We start from the raw sequence: 17,922 nt of genomic DNA, 5'->3' as shown, positions 1-17,922 counted from the left end.
GTGTCTGCTAAGCAATTAATAATAATAATAACAAGCTCTATACATTACATTAACTATACAAGCATTCCCAGGGTATTATAACTCAACTGTATTATTACAAGCTCCATACATTACATTAACTATACAAGCATTCCCAGGGTATTATAACTCAACTGTATTATTACAAGCTCCGTGCATTACATTAACTATACAAGCATTCCCAGGGTATTATAACTCAACTGTATTATTTTGTAAATACATTAAAGATATCATGTCTTTTTTGCTTTTTTATTTAAGCAATTGAAGGTGTCGATGTATCTCTGCATTTCTTTTTTTAAACATAATAAAATGTGTTTTATTTTCTAACCATTTCATTTTTTGAATATGGTATTTACCAACACATTATTCCTAGATGCATTAGGTATATAATAATATCCTGCTCCATGTCATAAGGGTTTGAAAAGTAAAGCAGAACATCAACAGCAAAAAATCTTACCTGTTTACCCAACATTCTCAAAATATTATAATGTTACAAATCATTCCAAAAAATCAACAACCTTTACCTTGATGAAGTCCTTCTGAAGCCACGCCCACTGTGTGTGCTGCTCTATTTAAACACTGCCCAAACCCAGGAGCGTTATTCTGAACGCTGAGCTAATTAACAGAGAGCCCAGGTGTCTGTGTTCCTGACAAACATGTCTGTGATTAGCCTGCTCCTAGCACACACCGCCACGGTGTCTCTGGCTTTAGTTTTAACTGGTTTTATATTTTTATACTTTTACTCGAAATCCTCCAAGTCGTCTAATTACAACTTCCCCCCCGGCCCGCCGGCTCTACCTGTTATTGGGAACCTGAACATTTTGGACCTGCACCAGCCACACAAAACGCTGAGTAAGGTGAGTGGCACTGGGGACCAGGCAGGGCATTAAGATCAGGATTGAAGTGGGTAGTTTGGGAAGGTTTTTACAGATTTAACATCAGGGCTGAAGAAAGAGAAACACGTATATTTTATTGGCCTTAAGTTTAGATATTTTAGAAGAAGTATTTTAGGCATCTGATTCTGGTTCACTTAGCAATTAACTACAGTACTGTGTTATAAACAATAGATTACTGACCCTCCATCCCTACTGTAAATGTACAATGCAAAATGCATAACATACAGACTGACAACACGATCATGCATGGACCCGTTTGGCATTGGGTTAGTATTTCTTGTTCAATATTTTATTGGCCTTCATTTAGAAGGGAATTGGTAGTTGTATTTAAACAAGTGTTTTGTGCAGCTACTCAGCAGTGAAATCAGCTGTCTTAGTGCCAATAACATCTGAAAATAAATCTAACATGCAGGCAGGAGGAGGAAAATCATGCCCAAATCTGATCTGAAATATGAATGTGTAATATAGCAATTCCTTTAGACAATTGTTACAATGGTAAAAACATAGACATGTGTAGTGAAGTACAGTGAAAGCATAGGCTATTATTTATTTATTTATTTATTTATTTATTTATTTATTCATTTATTTCTTAGCAGATGCCCTTATCCAGGGAGACTTACAATTGTTATAAAGTATCGCATTATAAAATATCACACTACAGAGTTTCATAATACAGATAAAAGCATTTATGAAAGTACAATAAGATCAAATTCAAGAATACAGTGAATTATAAGTAAATCATAGCAAAACAGAGAAGTATAGTACAAAAATAGAAAATGAAAAAAAACCCTGAAGGATTTTGATAACCCTGGTACGACCCATCAAATGACCTGTTAAAGAAATGAGAGATGCACTCTTCTGTACAGTGTGTTAGTAATGCAGACAGCATTTATGCATTTATTTCTTTATTTAGGATATATTTTAGTCATTTATAATTCTGTTATATGAACGAATACAAACATGGGCAGTTTTGGTACTGAATGCTTTTCAAGCTGCATTTGTCCCAGCACTAGTTCTGGCACAGATTCACACTGTTATTTACTCGAACAAATGAACAACTAGAAAACAAACAAATGACAAGCCTTCCGCAGCTCCCCTGAGCACAGGCCTGAATTAAAGCAACGTTTATGGCGCTGTCTTCACAATAATGTTTCCCGGAATAGAAAATCAACAACTTGCACTGGAGTTTCTGAGTTAAAAATCTTAGCAAGGACCTTAGACCTATCATGGGGTTTGTAAATCAATGTAGAACTTAAAACATGAAGTAAAACTTTAATGCAGTAAGTGTATAATAGTGTTTTTCACACAATACCCTTTGACTCTCGAAATTGTCATTCTGTATTCACCTCCCTTCACAACAGGGAGCTGATCCATCGTTAGCAGGACAGTAAAATCAAGTATTTGCTTATAGGGGGTAGAAAACAAAGTGGGCCCAGATTCTGACCCACACTTTCTACCTAGAACTCAGACTGCAGCCCAGACCCTTAAAAATATTATAACGATCCAGACAGCGCTGAGGGACCGCCATGACCTTCACCTCAGCTGACATGGTGCCAGCCCACCTTGGGACCCTCAGCTGGCATGGTGCCAAATATTTTAAACATAGATATCAAACAAAATCACAGAAAACGTGAACAAAAATACAGATCAAAGAATCATGCTAAGATTTCTGTATGAAACGTGACACACTGTCAAAATGAAAACACTACAAACTTAGTATCAGGTATGACCTCCCTGAGCATTAACACAATCCTGGCAGCGTTGACGCATATCCCTGATCAGCCTCTGGATAGACTGCTGTGGGATGTTCCAGCACTCTTCCTGTGCAGCTGCAGCCAGCAGGTGAAAGTTGGCTGGTCGCAGTTGTCTCCTGTGGATGGCACTGGCGATTTGGTCCAATAGATATTCTATTGGACTCAGGTCAGGAGAAAAAACTAGCCATGTCAAAACCTCGACATTGTTTTCATGCCATTATAATCCTAGCACTGTGTGGTCTTGCATTGTCCTGCTGGAAAATCAACAATTCAGGATTGGCTTGCAGGAACTGTTGCCTCAAGGACTTTGTCAATGCATCGCTGAGCAGTAAGGTTGCCCTCAATCTGCACCAAAGGTGTTCTTGTGTTAAAGGAGATTCCTCACCGCATGATCACACTTCCACCGCCCCACGGGTTGGCTTGAACAACGCAACACTCAGCATAACGCTCACCACGACGTCTCCACACACGTTGTCTTCCGTCAGGTCTGTCAAGAGCAAAACGGCATTCATCGGTGAATAAAACACTCCACCACTCTCTCTGCCGCCACCTCAAATGTTCTCTGTCCCACAGAAGACCGTGATTCTGTCTCTCCTTTGTCAACATGTTATCCCTGAACAGCCTCCGAGCATGCAGACGGCAAGAGCTACGGTCATTCTGCTGATACACGGGTTATTTCTTCTTGGAATTTCTCATGCTGTAGCCACTGCAGTCTGAAAATGATTACGCAGATGAATCAGTCGGATGTGATGGTCCTGGGCCGGTGTGGTGACCCTCTGCCTTCCAGGACGTGGCCTGTCCCTCACAGAGCGGGCTTCCTGGTTTCTCTGGACTGGTCTGCTGACTGATGAAGCAGAACATCTCATTCTCCAGGCAACTTCTCTCACAGACAGGCCACCTTCAATCATGCTGATAGCAACCAGGCGATCTTCATTACTCAAGCGGGGCATGGTCGTATCTTTCGCTGTTCATGCGTTAATTAAAATCATGTGTTTTCGAATGGCTATTTATACAGATTTTTAACTCATTTTGGCAGTTCTAACTCAACTCAAATACAAAACACTGAGCACCTGGCGTTTTTATGAAATCACATGACTTGAGCTCAGTATTTTGTTATCCCAAAGGAACAACACTACTCTAACAATCTATATATATATATATATATATATATATATATATATATATATATATATATATATATACACACACACATATATATATACACACATATATATGTGTGTGTGTGCGTGTATATATATATATATATATATATATATATATATATATATTTGTGGTATAGAATAATGGGGTAGGATAGCAGAAGGGAGATATATTGGTCCCCGTATTGCTAGGAGTGTGTACTCCATGTATCACTACAGGTGCAGTGGAGAGGAGAGAAGCAGTTCAGAGGGACAGAAAACTACATCTCCCAGAAGACAATGGTCTAATGAGGCCAATTGGGTATAAAAAAAATGAGTTAATTATACAGCATGTTACAATTAACTAATAAGGGCTGGTATAAAAGATCAGTTCAACCAGTCCTTGGTTGGTGGTGTTCGCATGGAGTGTGGTTGCAAACTCTACTGAAGGAAACCAAGGAGTATTGGTAGCTAAACTGGATATACAAAGGTACAACTATAAACAGCCTTTTGGTTTAAGAAAGAGGGGAGAAGGAATTAGCCCTCTCCTTTTATAGTCAGGGACTAAATGAGGGAAATCGCCCAAGTTAAGGTAGAGCTCAGAGAGAGAGAGAGGTTTTTGTTTGAATTTTGTACAGTGTTTTTCAGTTTGCATTTAAAGGGCCAGTCGCCCTATTGCTGTGTTTTGGACTTTGAATGAATAAAGCAGTTATTCACTGCATCTTATGTGTCAGTAGTCTGCCTACAACCCGGAAACCCCGGAAATGACATGACTGCGTGAGGAGAGCAGCCTAGCCACACTTCCAAAAGGGGGTGCTATCTCACACTAATATATATATACACACACACAGTTGTAGTCAAAAGTTTACATGCCCCAATGGAAATTTAGAATTTCTACAAATTTCTCAAACAAAGAGTTTTAGGATTTTTTTTGTGCAAACGTTTTGCTTTTGTGGATGAGGAAAAAAAAAGTTACTAGAAATAGAATTATTTAATTCAGCAATTGTTTTGCAAAACTCAAAATGCTAATTCAAAAGTATTCATACCCTTTGATGCTATGATAGTATTGTCGACAAGGTGCTAGAAATTTCAATATCATAATGCAGAATCTAATTCTAGAAAAGTCAAGAAAATGCTGGATTGTAGGTGAACATTATTAGAGTATAAAATGGTCAGGCATAGGATGATTGCTGTCATTACCAATAAATCAATATGGTGAAAAAGTAAAGAGCTATCTGAAGACCTTGTACTGAAGACCCTGTACTGTTACAATGCTCCCTTGGTCTGGAAGAAAGAAGGCTCTTTCACCAAGAACAAGTAGAAGAATTATGAGGAAGGTTAATAACAGTTCAAAATTGACTGCCAAAGATAATCAAACTGAATTGGCTACAAGTGGGACTGGGGTTTCCATTTCAACGATAGGTCGAGTACTGCATTATTATTATTATAATTAATTATTTCTTAGCAGACGTCCTTATCCAGGGCGACTTACAATTGTTACAAGATATCACATTATTTTTACATACAATTACCCATTTATACAGTTGGGTTTTTACTGGAGCAATCTAGGTAAAGTACCTTGCACAAGGGTACAGCAGCAGTGTCCCCACCTGGGATTGAACCCACAACCCTCCGGTCAAGAGTCCAGAGCACTAACCACTACTCCACACTGACCCCCATGGTGAAGGTCTGAATGGTCGCAGGCCAACGAAAAGGCCACTCTTAGGAAAACGTCACAAGGACAATTGGTTAAGGTTTGCAAAATGGCATTTGAATGATGGATATGGAGTTCTGGTCAAAGGTTTTGTGGAGTGATGAAACACAAATCGAGCTATGTGGTCATGCTGATAGTCGTTATGTTTGGAGAAAGTCTGGTGAGGCGTACAAAGAAAAGAACACCATACCTACTGTCAAGCATGGAGGTGATAATATCCTTCTATGGGGCAGTTTTTCCTCTAATGATATAGGAAATTTAGTTCCAATACATGGTCAAATGGATTTCGTAGCATACCAGAAGATATTGTCCAATCATCTGAAACCCTCCACTACAAAATTTGGTTTAAAGTGTAACTGGACGTTCCAACACAACAACGATCCAAATCACACATCAAAATCTACTACAGAATGGTTAAAGAAGAATACAATCAAGGTTCTGGAATGGCCTAGTCAAAGTCCTGATCTAAATCTGATTGAGAATCTTTGGAATGAGTTGAAGGCTGTGCATAAAAGAACTCCTCGGAATTTGAATGAACTGGAACAATTTTGCATTGAAGAATGGTGAAAAATCACTAAAGAATTATGCCAAAAGTTCATTGACAAATATCCTAATCATTTAAAAGAGGTTTTTATTGCTAAAGGTGTCTCGACTAGCTATTAATTTCATTTTCTTTGTCAGGGTATGAATACTTTTGAATTTGTCATTTTTGGAGTTTTGCAAAAACATTGCTGAAATAAATAATTGTAGATTCTATTTCTTGTAACGTTTTTTTTCCTCATTAATTTGTTTTTGAGAAATTATACATTTCCATTGGGGAATGTAAACTTTTGACTAAAATTCTTTCTCTCTCTCTCTCTCTCTCTCTCTCTCCCTCTCTCTCTCTCTCTCTCTCTCTCTCTCTCTCTCTCTCTCTCTCTCTCTCTCTCTCTCTCTCTCTCTCTCTCTCTCTCCAGGGTGCAGATTTCAAATTTCCAAACTACACAACAGTAGGCTAGCCTATTAACATACAGCTATGGCCAAAAGTTTTGGATCACCTAGAATTTTAGGATTGAGACATTAACTAAAAAAAAAAAACACATGAACATAATTTAACATCATGTCATCAAAGAAACTAAAAAAATGATACTGCAAAAGTCTACTGGAAGCTAAAATTGGAACTGGTAAATGTAATTTTTAAAAAGCTTGGCTACCTAGCAATTGTTTCATGATGGATCAAATAATAAATTATAAAAACTGAAGGTACATCACGGCTCATACCGGCTGCTGACTTCAGAAAAACACAAGAATTCGTAGCTCTAGCCAAAGGAGATTCTGAGCAGCACACACATGAGAGCAAGGGGCTGGCAGAGAGGAAAATCCCTGTCAACCTCACTGGAAGTAGGTAGCACAGCATCCAAACAGAGGAAGAGTATTAGGAGCAGCACAGAAATGTTGGTAGTGCACGGCACACATCTTTTAAAAATGGGCACTACTGATGCCACTGTAATGAGCTGATCTTGCAACTTACATTCAAAGTTCTAACAAGTAGACAAACGTCCCTGCTAATGCTTTGAGAGTCATTGCTCCTCCACACACATTTTCTTAAAGTTGGTGGTGCCACTTAAATGTGAAGTTGTAACAAGTAGACAAACATCGCTGCTAATGCTTCAATGAGAAACATTACTCCTCCTCTTCTCTCTCCAGCTCTCGGAGACGTACGGCAATGTGTTCACCTTCCACATGGGTCCCAAGAAGTACGTGGTTTTGACAGGCTATGAGGCGGTCAAGGAGGCTCTAGTAACCCAAGCAGACGACTTCTCAGAGAGAGGCCAGACGCACACTACAGAAGATTTATCTAAAGGCGGGAATGGTAAGAGAGACGTGCCTCCAGAGTCCCTTCATCCAGAACTGCAGCAGGAATGGCTGGTTCACAGGTGAGAGTCAGTGGTGTTGATTTGCGCTAATTTACCATTCCAATTGAAACAATAGAAACAAACAGCTTTGTGTTGATTGGTGCTTTCAGTTTAGCCTCTGTGAAGAGCACCAATCATCCAGGCAGTGGTTTCTTCAGTCGTTTCAATTGAAATGGTGCATTAGACGTTTGACACCAGTTGACCCTCCAGTCCATAAGGCCTGTTTTTGCATGTCTAGTTTGAAAAAAATACATTTCTTGACTACTGGGGGACACTGCATAAGATTTGAAGACTTTCATCAGTTTTTTTTCAGCTTATCCTGTTCAAGCTGACACTCCATCAATTCTCTTAACTAAAGCATTTTTCTTGTTTAGATTCACTTTGTATCATTGTTTCGAATGTTAAAGCACCAAAGCTGATCCACCAGAGTGTAATTATTAACCTGCCCCCCTGCCACACTCTGCCCCTAGAGGATGTAGGAAATACCTCATTGTTTATGTGGTGGTTCTTACTGCTGTATGTCTTACATCCACTACAGGCAGAATGTTGCAGAGGGACCAGTCTAGTATGTATGACAGTTGATTACTGATCTCTCTGTAATAGCATCAGGTTGCAGTTTGTAGATTTGGACCAGGCTGCAGGCAGCTCCAGGTTGATACTGGAATGAGTGAGTTTCAGGATGGTTTCATGGTGGGAACGTTGTATCACTGTAGCAATGGCACTGTGCTCATGTTTCACGCAGGTATTGTCTTTGGTAAGGGGGAGTCCTGGAAGGTGATGCGTCGATTCACCCTCTCCACTCTGCGGGACTTTGGGATGGGGAAGAAGACCATTGAGGACCGGATCATCGAGGAGTCCCAGAGACTGGTGGAGGTCTTCCAGTCCCACAAAGGTGACGACCAAAACCAACAGCAGAGATAATAAAGAGTTGACCCTCAATGGGCATGAAACACAGACCAGACCCAGATTGCCTGTTAAAGTTTTAACAAATCGATGTCCAGTCTGTGTTTCCATATCCAACTCTTCTGAGACACTGCCTTCTGGTTAGCACATCTCTAATAGCTAGTAATTCGTATTTTAAAATCATTGCATAAGTAGGTTCACATTCTGCTCTGCTCTTTTCTGTTGTGACTTTTCTTCTTTTAAAGTAGACTAACGTTTCAGCTAGTGCCTTCCTCTGAAGAAAGTAGACTAAACCTTCTAATTCTAATTAAGCGTTTGAAGTTACAGATGGCTTTTCTTGTTCCCCCACTCTAAGGAAAACCCTTTGACCCCCAAATCATCATCAACTCTGCTGTCTCCAACATCATCTGCTCTATCGTGTTCGGAGACCGCTTCGACTACGGTGATGCACAGTTCCTGAATCTGCAAAGAATTGTGAATGAGTCTGTGAAGCTCGGTGCGAGCCCCAAAACACAGGTACAGTGTAGTGATTAGAGCTCCTGCTCAATTTGATCAGTGCTGCTAGTGTCTGCTGCATTCAGGTCTGATTTTATGAAGGTGCAGTCAGATAAGATGAAGATAAGATCAAACTCCTATTAAATCTTCTAAAGATCTGCAATTATTGCAATATGTAATTCTCATTATGTTTGTTATTGATGCAAGTATTGCTGAAATTGCAATTGCACGTCCTATTGCTGCACATATTCAGGTTCTGGCTACTCTTGGCTTTTTGGCCACCGGTAGCTTTCAAAGGCAGATCGGAGATATAACTGTCATTTCATGAGCCTCTTTTAGCACATTGATGCCTGGGGTTTGGGACTCGGTCATTTCACTGTGTCCTCGGTGCATTCAATTTCAATACAGGGAACAAATGCAGGTTGGAGTAGACAGGGATTTCCATTCAATTACTGGGTTCCCTAATCCAAGTGCTATGGACTGCACTCGTATAGAAATTAAAGCACAAAGAGTGAAATTCATTTAATTGTGAACAGAAAACAGTACCATTCAATTAATGTGCAGGTTATATCTGATGTCCGTCTCTGTCTGCTGAATGGAAAAATGTCCACATGTGAACAACTTTTACTTAGAAAAGATTTAATTATGCATGTGGAAAATCTAATAATTTATTCACGTACGAATGATAAATATAGGCTCAGATGTATTTTTTTCATTGTGACATTGTATAGAGTAATATAGTAATCCTTTAATGGAGGATCATTACAGACATTTCACCATTAAACTCCCCCTCTTCCTCCTTGTCTTTCAGCTGTATAACATGTTTCCTTTCCTGGGCTTCTTCCTGTCTGATCACAAGAAGGTGCAAACAAACAGAATAATGCTGCTGGAGTACTTTAGAAATGCATATAAGGATTGTAAAGACAGTGTGGACAGCAATGACCTGAGGAGCTTCATCGACACGTTCATCTCCAGGCAGAGAGAAGAGGTAATATCAGCACAGCAGAGCCTCTATCAGGGACCAGCAGTGTGGCCTTAGTGCATTAAAAGTGCAGTTTTACTGCATATCTAGTGGAAAAGCCTTCACACAGTGAAACCAGCTCAATATCGCTCCTGTTAATGGTCAGAATATAATGGGAGTGAATGAGGACTCACTCCTGATCATATCACTTTGATCATTATCAAGACTAGAGAGTTTACAAGGTGCTGTACAGAACTGAACAGTTCAGATATAGAAAGTAGCACACTATAGCATGGACACTGCAGTGTGTGTGTGTTACCATCTACATATACAGTACAGATTGTACAGTAACCAACACTACTGCAAGCAATGCTGCCCTTATAAAGGGTTCCCATAGTAAAAGCATAGCAAAGTGCAATATAGCATAGGGAAGCACTGTAAAGAATAGTGAGGTATGGTAAAGCATATTAATAAACATCGCAAACCAGGGTTAACTATGATAATGCACAGTATAACCACAAGAGAAGCATGGTAAAATAGCAGCAATACTGTGCTAAACTTATTGTGCAAATTCAACTACAAAACACACACATTTGTTCTATCAACACTGTGTTTTAATGCTCATTTTGCCAGGTTACTGTTGAACTCCAGTAACTCTGTTGATCAGTTTTATTGAAGTGATATTACAAGTTTCTGCCTGTATGTCACACATATATTGATAGAACTGCCCCTGCGATAGATTGTATTGGCCTTCATTGCTTTACAGGATGCCAGAAACTCAAACAAGTATTTCCACGAGGATAACATGGCCATCACATCAGCGAACCTGTTTGCTGCAGGGACTGAGACCACCTCTACCACCCTGCGCTGGGGGCTGCTGCTCATGATGAAGTACCCCCACATTCAGGGTAAGCGAGGGGGGACCCCCACTTTCAGGAGGGAAACATGTTTTGCTTTTTAGAGAGACACAGGCACAGACACAGAGAAAAAACACCTCAATCCTGACCTGATCACTCCCTGCCTGCCAATCAGTCCTGGGTCCTCTCAATCAGATACACCTCTTCATCTCAGTAATTGCAGTGTGTTTGTAAATCCTCCCTGTTAACAGACAAAGTCCAGGAGGAGATTGAGAGTGTGATTGGGAGGGAGCGCCCCCCGCAGGCCGAGGACAGGAAGAGCATGCCCTACATGGACGCCGTGCTGCACGAGATCCAGAGAGTGGGCAACCTGGTGCCCATGAACCTGCTGCATGAGACCGCAGGGGACACCACCTTCCGGGGGTACAGGATACCCAAGGTGAGACAGACAGAGTTTTTATAGGGGTGGTCCGGTCCACACCTTCATCATGCAAATTCCTGTTCAAATGGAAAACATACAGACTAATAAACCAGCAAAGACACTGTTTGAGGGCATTGCAGTTCCTCCATGTCCAACTTCAAACACTCCTCATATGATACAATGCACCATCTTTATTTCACTATCTGAGTTATTTACACATCAAAAAATCATGATATATTGAAAACAGTGAATTAGTGAAGGGCTAAACCTAATCCTCTGCCATTCCCATCTCAAACCAGCAAGCCTCTTTGTAATCCTAACCCTCTGCCATTCCCATCTTCACCCCACCCCCCACCCCCTCCTTTGTTTGTTTGGAAAGTTGATCAAGTGATAGCTTTAAGGGTGGAGATAGATAGGGGAGGTTAGGGTTAGGTAGATTTGAGATAGATAGGGGAGGGTTAGGGTTAGACAGATTGGAGGTAAATAGGGGAGGCAGTGTGTTCTGCATTTTGTGGGTTCTTTCCTGGGGGTGGTACTCCGTCTGGAACAAGCTTTTGCCGAAAGCAAGATTGACACTTGTTTTAATCTGTCCTTTATTACCAAAGAATTCCTCTTAATACAGCAATATCAAGTAATGTAGTAGTGATATTAATGTACAGTAATGTATCCTCATTGGTATAGCTGACAGTACAGCCCTGTCTCATTATATTAGATTAGCTTTGGTATTTTACCTTTCTGTAAATGTGTGTCTGTCTGTGTCCCAGGGTACCCCAGTGATCCCGCTGCTCTCCTCCGTGCTCTCTGATAAGACACAGTGGGAGACCCCTCACCAGTTCAACCCCAACCACTTCCTGGACGCGCAGGGCAAGTTTGTCAAGAGAGATGCCTTCATGCCCTTCTCAGCAGGTCAGTGTGTCAGAGAGGAGCAGGGACCAGGTTAAACAGGATTGGGTCTAACCCCCCTCCACCCCGGCATTTTAACTGCAAAGGGAACTGCTATCAATAGAGGTGCAATCAGCAACCAGTTTCCTAATGGAATATAGAACAGGTAACAATCGCTACAAAGCCTTCAGATTCAGCTGAAAACATGCAGGTGCATATTATTCTACTAACACAATATATGCAATACAGAAAGTTGATTATTGAAAAGCAAGAAGACAACCTCATTAGATTCTTCTATTTGCGGGATACAAATTTGCATGTTACTGTCTTACAGCTACTTTACTAAACCTGAAGTCTCTGTGTGTGTGTGTGTGTGTGTGTGTGTGTAGTGTAGTGTAGTGTAGTGTAGTGTAGTGTAGTGTAGTGTGTGAGTGTTGCAGTACGAGTCAATAATCCTCTGACCCCCCCCCCCCCCCCCAGGTCGGAGGGTGTGTCTTGGAGAGACCCTTGCCAAGATGGAGCTCTTCCTCTTCTTCACCATGCTCCTGCAGAAGTTTCACTTCCGCCCGCCCCAGGAGGTCAGCCCTGAGCAACTCGACCTCACCCCCACTCCTGGCATCACCTCCAGCCCCCAGCCCTTCCAACTATGCGCCCTGAGCAACTGAGAGACCCTGTGGCACTGCGACCCTGCCTTACTGCATCTGCTAGACCTTACTACAGCCACTGACCCCTCACACTGGACCCTTTTGAAATTAGGTCGTCAGTCGATTAAAATTTTTGATGGTTAATTTATGGGCATTAGAAAATTGATTCAGTACCGTCGACCAATCAGCTTCCAGTTCTAGCGGGCTCTAATAGATGGTAGATGCCTGCTGGAACGTCTCAACGCCAACTGTGAATCAAATTTAAAATCAATCCGCGCAAGTGCTGGCTTTTTACTTTTTGACTTGCTGTATTTTTAAGCATAGTTCACATCTATTGGACAGTAAATACTAAAAGAAACAATTGGTCAAAATTAATTTTATTATCCACCAAAACCAGCCAATCAATACTTTGCATCCACAAAAGCAACCAATCCTGGACCTGCTAGTGCCGAGAGCTGATCACTATTGCTTCATTCATATATAGATTCAGGAGAGAAAGGCTTTGGCTGAAGGTAAAAACATGGTGAGTTAGGAGGCATTTTAGAGTGGTATTATAAATAAGGGTTTAAATCCCTAAGTTAATAAAAAATAAAAAAACAATTTACTAAATAAAAACTCATTGTTTTTCTCTTTTATATGTATGTGATCCTTTGTTTTTTATTTAAAAACATATTCAGCACTATTTTCTTAGAACGTCTTTACTCAGCTGAAAGGTACCCAACGAATCAGTACAAGTTCAAGGTAAATCTAGGTTTTAAGGTGTGTTTTTTTTTTTTTAAAGAAAACAATAGTAAAAATAATTTTCTAATAGCGATAGTGCCCTCTCGATGATGGCTCTACTGTGTGATAGTTGACCTTGACTTTCGACTTGCACTATCGCTTAATTGGTTGATTAATCAGTAGGTTAATCTGTGCACATTTTTAATAAAGAGAACGATATTATAGCGGCTGTTCTGCATAGTAATTAATACTTAAAAATCAACAGAATCTTAAAAATAATAATAATAAATAAGCCCAATGGGGAATTTGGTCTTTTTAAAAGCATTTTTATTATTTTTATTGTAGTTAATGTAACACATTTTCACAGCACATCGGTTGTTTCCGTAGCTACGTACTTGGCTTCCTTCTTGTACTTCTGCATCTAGCAGAACCTGAGGCAGGAAGAGATGAAGCTGTTTGCAATCTTGTTACAGGTACCCGAGAACACTGTGGCTATTGAGAAGCGATTGCTTAACATGCTGTCGTAGTCAGAGATCAGAGAAAGCAATTCCACATAATTACCTCTATTTCAAGAAAATGGATTCGTGACCAAATTGACTACAATGTCTCTACAATGTGTTAGTATTTTTGTCATTATTCTTAACAGAAAAGGAAAAGGCCGATAATTTTAGGGATGTTAAAGTTTAAAAAGTATGACAAAAAAATGGCCTTAATATGAACTTTTTTTTTCAATAAATTTCCAGTTTTTGAGTTAAATAAAAACAAACATATTTGCTTCATGTGAAAATTGGTCTTATTCAATAAAACATTCATAGTTAAATTCTTGAGTTAAATGTGTTTGTATTTTTTTAAATTATTCTTCACAGAATGTTACATCTGACCCCACCGTCCGTTACAACTGACCCTGGCCATGGGGTCAATTGTAACATCGGACACCTTACATTTCAAGCGCTCTTGCTGTATGTATATGAGCTCTTAAAAGAAGACAACTATGGGGATTGGTATGGTAAATACATTTCTTTAAGGACAGGGCCAGTCAATCACACTGAAGATGAAGCAGCCCTCATAGACTCTATTGAAAGCTCCCTGTGCTTGCAGTTTATAATAGAGGTTTAACAAGATGCTTAAACCACAATCGCATACGGCTAAAGTATGCTTGACGTCACAGTTCTAGGTAAATCCAAATGCTTTGAATGACTAGCATGTCTACTAGTCCCAATATTTAAACACCCACATGTAACACAAAACACCATCACAAGTCCACAGTGAGCACGATAGAGCTCGTGGTGTACAGTTATTCGTGAAACAATATTGAAGTGTTGTCCGGGTTTAGTGCTGGCCTTTAGGGACAGCTCCGGATTGTGTTAGCCGTCTAATAACAACAAACAAACAGTTTTTAGTCACGACAAACAAACAAAACACTCACGGTTACAATACAGGTCTCCTTCCAGGTTTAGCGTTTAATCATAATAAGGAACAAATCACTTCGCTACGCCCCCTTTCTACCGTCAATCATGACCCCTTGGTTCACTAGTGCAACCGCTGCCACGTCGTTTCCCTTCCGGGTCGATGATTTAGTGTATCGTAGCTCCGCCCCTTTTCTAGATGATCGACTTCCATCTAACCCTGGGAATGGATTGTCTGGCCATCCAATCTAGGGCACTCTGTTCCCTTTACAGGTTGGGAGAGAGATTTATCACCAAGAATCATTCTGTCTCTGTCACAGTTTGATAAAGATTTCCTCTCCACAATCATTTCCTTCCTGTGTTGCAGGTAATAGGACCCCCTCTTGCAGTGTAGCATGGAATGGGAGTGGAAGGCTCAGGTGGGATTGCATTACGCGGGAAGGAAGTGAACTTTTGGTGTGGTGGCAAAAAAAATGTCAAAACAATAAGAGACTTGAGAAAGTGTTGTTATACCAAAAAAATAAACCAGTCAGAGTGCAAAACCTCAGCCTGGAGAAATCTGATTTCTCCAGGCTGAGGTAATAATTGTGTAAATGCATTCAGAGATACAGAGTGTGAGACAGAGGGGTCTGCAGTCAGCTGGGATTTAGTTCTTAGAGCTGGTTTGAAAATCTTTTCCTGTTTTAATATTGAAAGATAGAACCTGCTGCTGTATTGTATTACTGGTGCTAGAGTTTCAAGTCTTGAGAATCCCCTGCTTCAATAAACAAGTCTCTTCATGTGACTCTCCTGTGTGCATCTCAATGAGACGTAGCTACAGTGTAGCACATTTTACAATGCTATCAATCTCCTGACTGGACATCATGTGAACCTGCAGTTCATTTCTCAGGGGAAGATTATCAGTCAAGGATCAATGAAAGACTCAGCTAGTGCATTGGCTATTTTTCACATAATGTTTACAGAGCTGGGTTTCCATCCAGCTTCTAAGCTGGTAAAAATCTTTTTCAGTGACGCTGATTTGTGCACACCAATTCTCTTCTTAAGTTCACCTGAAACATGCAAATCAAAGCCTGGTGTGCATGAAAATGAGGGTTAATCCTTTGAATAAAACAGGAGTTAATTAAAGACTGGAAGAAATGCTTTGATATCAGTATAGTGCATTACTGCCAGCATACTCAGAAAGTTTAGTTTCATTCAAGCGTCATGATGGACAAAATACCTGAACACAAAAGCTAGGGGTCACATTTCAAGATCTTTACAGCAGAGTGCAAACCTTTTGGGATTACAAAGAAACTTCTTCTCATATCCCCACTCACTTCCCACCCTCCCCCACTTGATCGCCTTCGCCGGAGATGATAAAGGGGGGGTGTATAATCTGCACAGCAATGGTACAGGGTGTCCACATTCATGTACAGCACTCGCTGGAGGATAGCTTTACTTCCTAGATTCCCAGTTTCTGTCACAACTGATTAACAGGTTTCAATCTCATTTTAAAAGCATAGTGAAAGCATGGTAAAGCATATTTTAAAAACATGGCAAATCATAACAAATGCATAGTATAAACATGGGGAAACTGCAAAATGACTGTAAGCCCGGTAAAGTGTTTTTTAGGGTTAACCCTAGTAGGCTAGCTATGATGTACTGAAGTTCAATACATAGACAAGCCTGTACATTTCTAGAATAATAAAGACTGTTCAATATATCTGTACAAAAAATACACATATCTCCATGGATTCATCAGTAAAATAATACAGAATTCCTAGAGACTTCTATAGAAGACAATGTAAAGACACTTCTGTAGAATAATACAGGCATTCCTATAGATTTCTGCATAATAACATGGACACCTCTATACATTTCATTTGGATATTCAACACCTATAGGAACAGCTTTAGGATTAAAGAAAAATAAACTCATTTATTTTATAATAAACTGTATTTATAGAAATATCCCATTATGTGATTTTACCAAGCAATTCCTAAACAACAAAGCCTACAGCAGGTAAACTGCGGCTATTTAAAAGATTACAATGATGACAACCCGAACAGGCTTTTAAACAGAACTTAAAAGCACAGGTAGAGCATACTCCATATTTAACACACTGAAGGTGTATCAGTCTTGCTGAAATGGCAAGTAGCATTTGGAAACATCAGTCAATAACCTTTACCTTGGAACCTGATGATGTACTTCTAAAGCCACGCCCACTGTGCCTGCTCTACTTAAACACTGCTCATACCCAGGGGCGTTATTCTGCACGCTGAGCTAATTAACAGCGAGCCGAGGTGTTTGTGTTCCTGACAAACATGTCTGTAATTAGCCATGCATTCCCAGGATATTATAATTCAACTGTATTATTACAAGCTCCGTGCATTACATTAACTATACAAGCATTCCCAGGGTATTATAACTCAACTGTATTATTACAAGCTCCGTGCATTACATTAACTATACAAGCATTCCCAGGGTATTGTAACTCAACTGTATTATTACAAGCTCCGTGCATTACATTAACTATACAAGCATTCCCAGGGTATTATAACTCAACTGTATTATTACAAGCTCCGTACATTACATTAACTATACAAGCATTCCCAGGGTATTGTAACTCAACTGTATTATTACAAGCTCCGTGCATTACATTAACTATACAAGCATTCCCAGGGTATTATAACTCAACTGTATTATTACAAGCTCTGTACATTACGTTAACTATACAAGCATACCCAGGGTATTATAACTGAACTGTATTATTTTGTAAATACATTAACGATATCATGTATTTTTTGCTTTTTTATTTAAGCAATTGAAGGTGTCGATGTATCTCTGCATTTCTTTTTTAAACATAATAAAATGTGTTTTATTTTCTAACCATTTCATTTTATGAATATGGTATTTACCAACACATTATTCCTAGATGCATTAGGTATATAATAATATCCTGCTCCATGTCATAAGGGTTTGAAAAGCAGAACAGCAAAAAATCTTACGTTTACCCAACATTCTCAGAATATTATAATGCTGCAAATCATTCCAAAAAATCAACAACCTTTACCTTGATGAAGTCCTTCTGAAGCCACGCCCACTGTGTGTGCTGCTCTATTTAAACGAGGTATGACACAGGCCCGGTTTTTGGGCTGGAACCGCATAACAGTCTCGCGTTTTGATTGGTCCATGTCTGTCACATGAATATGTCGTCACACGAGTGGAAAAGCTTGCA

The 17,922-nt window shown here is 39.9% G+C and overlaps 1 protein-coding gene across 1 annotated transcript; it reads left to right on the top strand.

Moving 5' to 3' along the window:
• The first annotated feature begins 521 nt into the window (after positions 1 to 521).
• LOC117962870 (cytochrome P450 2K1-like) lies at positions 522 to 14,119 on the top strand. Its single transcript, XM_034906537.2, has 9 exons — positions 522 to 875; positions 7,208 to 7,373; positions 8,159 to 8,308; positions 8,675 to 8,835; positions 9,626 to 9,802; positions 10,542 to 10,683; positions 10,884 to 11,071; positions 11,818 to 11,959; positions 12,416 to 14,119. Exons 1-9 carry the CDS (start codon positions 675 to 677, stop codon positions 12,598 to 12,600), a joined length of 1,512 nt encoding a protein of 503 aa, XP_034762428.2. The 5' UTR covers positions 522 to 674; the 3' UTR covers positions 12,601 to 14,119.
• Positions 14,120 to 17,922: the final 3,803 nt, after the last annotated feature.

This window comes from Acipenser ruthenus, chromosome 25 (genome assembly GCF_902713425.1).
Source record: "Acipenser ruthenus chromosome 25, fAciRut3.2 maternal haplotype, whole genome shotgun sequence".
Taxonomy (NCBI): domain Eukaryota; kingdom Metazoa; phylum Chordata; class Actinopteri; order Acipenseriformes; family Acipenseridae; genus Acipenser; species Acipenser ruthenus.
Note: the sequence above shows the minus strand (reverse complement) of the source record. Positions and strands in the feature narration are given on the sequence as shown.

What these genes read in the sequence shown, in the direction of transcription:
- LOC117962870 (XM_034906537.2), top strand. Translation starts at nt 675, where the DNA reads ATGTCTGTGATTAGCCTGCTCCTAGCACACACCGCCACGGTGTCTCTG. An exon ending in GGTCTTCCAGTCCCACAAAG is followed by an intron (nt 8,309 to 8,674) that starts GTGACGACCAAA and finishes CCCCACTCTAAG; the next exon opens with GAAAACCCTTTGACCCCCAA. An exon ending in GGGGGTACAGGATACCCAAG is followed by an intron (nt 11,072 to 11,817) that starts GTGAGACAGACA and finishes TCTGTGTCCCAG; the next exon opens with GGTACCCCAGTGATCCCGCT.